Source organism: Camelina sativa, chromosome 7 (genome assembly GCF_030686135.1).
Source record: "Camelina sativa cultivar CO46 ecotype springtype chromosome 7, ASM3068613v1".
Lineage (NCBI taxonomy): Eukaryota > Viridiplantae > Streptophyta > Magnoliopsida > Brassicales > Brassicaceae > Camelina > Camelina sativa.
Window position 1 is genome coordinate 22,794,812 of NC_141886.1, and position 5,928 is coordinate 22,800,739.

Genomic DNA, 5,928 nt, shown 5'->3' on the forward strand with positions numbered 1-5,928 from the left:
TGCCCTCGCACTCTGTTGGTTACCACGTAATGTGTATACGCCTTTCAGGGTTGGGAACCTGACACACTGGTGGTACGTCGACGGGACTATGTTCATCTTGTGGAGCCATGGGGTTCCCAGGATGACGTTATATATGGTGGGTTTGTCGATGACGGCAAACTGAGAATACCGCGCCGACAAAGATTGGCAGGTCGATGGTACCGACTAACATGAGGAAGTCACCGTCGAATCCAGTTAGCGAATGGCACTATGGCATGATATCACTTTCGCTGACTTCCATTTGCGCCAAAATGTTTCTGAAGATCACGTTTACCGAGTTTCCGGTATCGATCAGGATTCTCGTGACTTGACTCTTGTTTATCAGGAGTTCGACGACCAACGGACCGTTGTGTGGCAGATCTAACAACTTCTAGATCGCTATTGTCGAAGGATATTGGCGTGTTTTTGGAGTTGATCCTTGATGGCCAAGACTTCTTCATCTGGGCTTGTTTGGTGTAGTCTCTTATCGACCTGAATGAGTCGTTACACCCTGCTAGTCCCCCCATAATCATATTTATCCGTCGCCTTGGTTGGGGGGGTGTCGCTCGAGCTTGTGATCCGCGCGTGGTCGCTTCTCGTTAGTGGTGCCGTCCGATATTTCCATGTCGTCTCCACTTTAGTCATCAAGAATCTTGGAGTCCTTTACAAATTTTCGGGGAACGTTCTCGGTTCGCTTGGTATCGTATCTTCCAGGTCGGGATGCCTTGCTTCTGTCGGATTCAACGACTATTGAGCCCTTTTTGAATCGTTCCATCAAGATCGTTTGGAGGTAGGGACACTCTTCAGTTGCATGAGTGTTGCTTTTGTGGTACTCGCAATATTGCATCGTGCTGCTCTCCCCTCCTTCTTTCCGGACGTATATGTTCCATGGTTGTTTCAGTTGTGCGTCGTCACCGATCGCGAATGTCCAACGAGTCCGATCTTGATTCCAAGTGAAATGCTGTCGGGGTTCGACGTGCTCGACCTTTGGAACTACAACCGCTGGCTCCTCGGTCACGGTGCTCTTTGCCATTGCGTGCTTCTTAGTGTTGACGACCTTTTCTTCCTCGAGCTCAATATGTTTTGCTGCTCGGCACATTGCATCGGCTATGGTTTCCACGTGTGACAAGGACAACTCTTCCTTGAATCAAGATTCATACCATAGGGCGTTCTTGAGTGCGACGATAGCCGCTGCGTCTGGAATTGAAACGTTGACGACGACTTCCTTGAATCGTCCTATGAATGACCGAAGCGATTTTTGGCGCTCCTGTGTCAGGGCATAGAGGTCGGTGTGAGAGTTTTTGTTCTCCATCAGAACCGAGAATTGCTTCAAGAATTCGGTTATTAGGTCCTTGATACTGTCAATCGATCCATATGGGAGCCATGAGAACCAACTTAGGGCAGTGCCCGTCAGATGCTCAGCAAAGACTTGACATGCTCCGGCTTCATACTCCGTCGGGCTGAATTGCAGGGGGCCGAGAGATACCCCAAATGTGCGCAGGAAGTCTCGCAGGTCGGCAGTGCCATCGTAGTAGCCTAGTCTTGGCTTGACCGGTCGTCGCATCGTCGTGGTCACAAGTCTTCTTGAGAACGGAGTTCGCTGTGTTGCTTCAAATACGAGGTCCACTTCTGGTGCATTGCTTGTCACTTTATGGAATACTAGATGAATACCCGCGCTATACGCGGGCTTATGACTTACCGTTTTTGAAACAATTTTGGTACTAATTTGATTTTTTTATGTAGAGTTTATCTATTTTTTAATTATAGAAATCTTGAAAATTTTAATTTTGATTTTTATTTTTTTTAATACTTCAAATAGTTTCTCATTTTGCAATTGAATTATTAGATACATGCATGGAAAACTTTGTTTTGAGAGCTTAAACATTTTTCAATTTTTGTCTAAAACTTGTAAAAAAATATTCCAAATGAAATATTGATCTAAGGATGCATATTTTGTAACAAAGAGTTTTTTAGCTTCTCAGTTGTATATTATGAAATACTAAGATTTTAATTTATCAAGATTGCAACTTGGTTAACTCTTTAATAGATATAATTAAGATAGACATCTTCGTTTCATGTTAGCTCTTCAATTTCTTGAATATAACTCTAGAAGTTTTTTTTTTATAAGAATTTCATTTAATTTTCTTTTTGACAACTTCTAAATATTAGAAATTAGAATATGAAAACTCCTTCCTCTTTGTCTCTTGCTAAACCAACATTCTACAATTTTATTCAATTATCTTCCATTTGATAGTGAACAAAACTCCAATCTTCTTCAAAAAAATGTTTTTTAGGGACAAACTTTCATAAATTTCTCTACAATATTAACAAATATCTCTATCACTGCTGCAACTCTTCAAACTATTGACAAAATTGTAACTCCTAAACCATATATCTATAGATTCATGGTTTACGCCGAGAGGAGAAAGTGGCTCTTTCATTTAATCTCGATGTCTTTTTTGTCTTTTGGTGATGCATCTACTTTCTTGTGACATGTTATAAGTCTCTCTAAATTTTTATGTAAATATTGAAACTGTTTTTATGATATAAAAAATAATAGAATACATAAATAGGTATGTTTGCTTTTAATGAGGATAGACAGGTGGGACTCTCTCCACTGCTGATATGTCACTCAGATGGAGAGAGTTGGCCATCTTTCATAATATAGATTTTAGTGATGAATCTGCTTTCTTGGGACATGTTATAAGCTTCTCTAAATTTTGTATGTAAATATTGAAACTGTTTTTGTAATATAAAAAATAATAAAATACATAAATAGGTCTTTTTGCTTTTAATGAGGATAAACAGGTGGCACTTTCTCCACTGTTGATGTGTCACTCAGATGAAGAGAGTTGGCCATCTTTCATAATATAGATTGCTTCCATTTCCTGCAATTTCTCTCTGATTTCCTTTAGCTCTGCGTTTTTTGCCCTGCTGGTTTGGTCGTCGACGTGTATGAGAGGGTTACGCTCAAGCTCATTAGCTTGCACCTGTGGTCCTACCATCTTCCCGATCGAGAGAAGGTTTACCGGGTTTTGTCGAGCGGCATGGAAGTGGTTGATTTCCTCCTGAGAACTGACATACGCTGCGGTGAGTGCGTCTAGTCGAGTGTTGGTCCGTTGTTCCTGCTGATCAAGGCATGTTAGTATCCCGCAGTATAGCTCGTCGATGCTAGAGAAGGGCTGACTGCTTTGCAGGGCAAGTTGTGCAGGGTTCTGTGTCACCTCTATGCTCGGCGTATTCGTCAGGTTTGTCGCGTTGACAAACGTCTCTGGGCTTTCGACTGTGACGGCTTTCCTCGGAGCGTCCGGGGTTGGAAGGATTGTGGGCTCTACCTGATCCATTCTTGGGGTTATTGTTCCACCCAACGACCCGACTTCTCTTTTTCCTTCGTTCGTAGTTCCAGTCATCTCGTCCAACTTTAGTAGATCCGTTCTTCAAACTTTAAAAGAAGATTTCGACTTGATTCCCCCTACCTCGCGCGCCAAATTGTTGATGCTCAGATCGGTCACAATTAGAATACTTAGTTCGGTAAAATGGAGATCGAAATACTCTTTATAAATCGGTGTTGGGCACAAAAAGGACGGGCTACAAAGTAAGCTAGACAAGCTAAAGTAACAAAAAGTTAGGTTAATGATGAGCTACGAGCTCGTCGATTCTAAGCTTTGAACGAGAGAGCTTATATCTTTATCCGTATTCTGTCCTCTTTCGTGCTACCCCCTTCCTCGAACGCCGTACGCCTGTATTTATGGGAAACTGTGTCGGTTTATCCTCTAAAAAGACCAAAATACCCCTTCTTCCCTTGAGGTTTATTTGGGCTTTTTCTGGGCCGAGCCTTTTGCTGGGGTGAAGATCTACCCCTAACATACCCGGATTGAAAATCATAAACTCTGTGTTTAAACGAAGACATATCAAACCTCGGACAGGTGAAGAAGCCACGTATCCTGGGTCTGGAGAAAGAAGCACTTGTTGCTGACCAGAAGACAACAATGGTTCCTCTTCTTGATAAGCAGACTGAAACAACACCTCACTTATGTTTGTGGATGTCCAAAAACTGATCTGCGTGGTTTTTTGATATTTATAGACCACGAAGAACAATCGAGGCTTTGTCGTCGATCGGCTCAAGTAAAGCTTTATGAATTCTTTTGTGCGGACATCAATTACACGAAATATAAAAAGTTTCAAATGTTTGGTTACAGCTTTTATTGTTTGAGCTTTTGAAATAGAAGCAGCAAATGTTGAATTAACAAAAAGGAAAAGAAACAAAAGGAGTTGGAGAGGAGGAATCATCAACATGGAGAGAAGAAGAAAGATGAGTCAAAGTGTCTTGTTATCTCAAAAGAGTTATATATATATTTTTCTTTCTTTTAAGAGAAGGCAAAAGCAAGAGTGTTGATGTGAGCCAAAATAGGGGTGAGTCGATAGCTGGTCTAAAAGACTTCTCTAACTAACTCGGATAGGATGGAGATGAATGATGGATCGAAGTTCGCCACACAAAGTTGCGGAATGACTTTGTGATAAGAACACAAATCAATATCTAAGTGAATCACACACAAAGATAAAAATTCAACTTGTTTTCTAAAGGAATCACACACAATAGAAAAGACAAGTAAAACAAAAGCCTAAGCTTCAAAGTGAGAAAACTCTCTCTTTTATTTTTCCAAAAATATTCTATATTTACAATGAAGGGAAACATGGGCTTATATAGGCTCAATTTACAAATCAATAACATAAATACAAAATAAATCAAATTAATTACATAAATAAATCAAGAATAAATTTGAGAGATTTTATCAATCATCATTGATGGAGATTGGTTATTTGTATCTAGACACTTTCTTGATGTAGCCTTGAATTGATTGTCTTCTAGAAACTTCTTTATAATTTGATCTTGATTTTCCTTGAACCAATTCTTGATGAGTTGATATTTCTAGATTGCATCAAGTGGTCTTGAAATCGAGCTCCCAGAGATCAAATGTTCCTTTCACGAAATTGTAGTGACCTCCTCTGATTGCGAGTGTGTTCTTCACCACTGCCGCTCTCACGAATGGATACGAAAGCAAGTTTCCAAGCGACACATTCACAGCTTCCTGCACAAGACAACACACACATTCGTTTAGTAAGGCACATTTGTCTCTCTAACATAAAAATAACACAGAGAGCAAAGAGTTCTTATTATTATTACCTTCTCACACTTGTCGCATTGATCATCATAGCTCAAGTCTTTATGTTCTTCCTTGATCTTGTTCCTCGCTGCTGCACCTATCTTCACCCAGTTTTCTATGAAGTCACTGTCATTTTTAGAGGATTTTTGCATCGCGTTAGAGATCTTGATTCATATAACCCATGACAAGTCAAGATTAATCAGTTTTTTAAATTTCCTTTGAGTAGGGGCAGCATCATCTTCAATGGACATGAGTCCCTTAATGCCACCACAGCAGCTATGGCCTTCGTAGTATGAACCTTGGACGCAGTTTTCTATGCATGTTTTGGTGAATTCATTCGTCTACGTAGCTTACAAATTAATAATAGGGCTATACCCAAATGTGTTATATAAAAAACTTTTATTCATCAAAAGGCTCACAACGGCCAGAGAAACAGAGTATAGAAACGTCACAAACGTAACGTTTACTGTTTACATATGAATTAAACAAACATTATTAATTTATTATTCAGCATAAATAAAAGATCAAACGACAATAGACATGAGAACGAACAATCTCAATAAGATTATAGTATTATTAGTCGAGAGACTAAAATTATTATTTTGCACCAAACAAACTAGTTTCGGATACTCAACGGACGACCCGACTACCGACTCTCTTGTTCCTTTAGATAAGCATAGGAGTATCAACATGATCCAAGTAGCATCGAAGACAATAACTCTAGCCCCCCTCCTTGCATCTTAAA

At 40.0% G+C, this 5,928-nt stretch overlaps 1 protein-coding gene across 1 annotated transcript; it reads right to left on the reverse strand.

Moving 5' to 3' along the window:
* Positions 1 to 4,653: 4,653 nt before the first annotated feature.
* On the reverse strand, positions 4,654 to 5,486 carry LOC104701677 (beta carbonic anhydrase 4-like). Its single transcript, XM_010417412.2, has 3 exons — positions 5,400 to 5,486; positions 5,204 to 5,309; positions 4,654 to 5,108 (listed from the first exon to the last, which is right to left on the reverse strand). The coding sequence occupies exons 1-3, from the start codon at positions 5,432 to 5,434 to the stop codon at positions 4,959 to 4,961; spliced, it is 291 nt and encodes a 96-aa protein (XP_010415714.1). The 5' UTR covers positions 5,435 to 5,486; the 3' UTR covers positions 4,654 to 4,958.
* Positions 5,487 to 5,928: the final 442 nt, after the last annotated feature.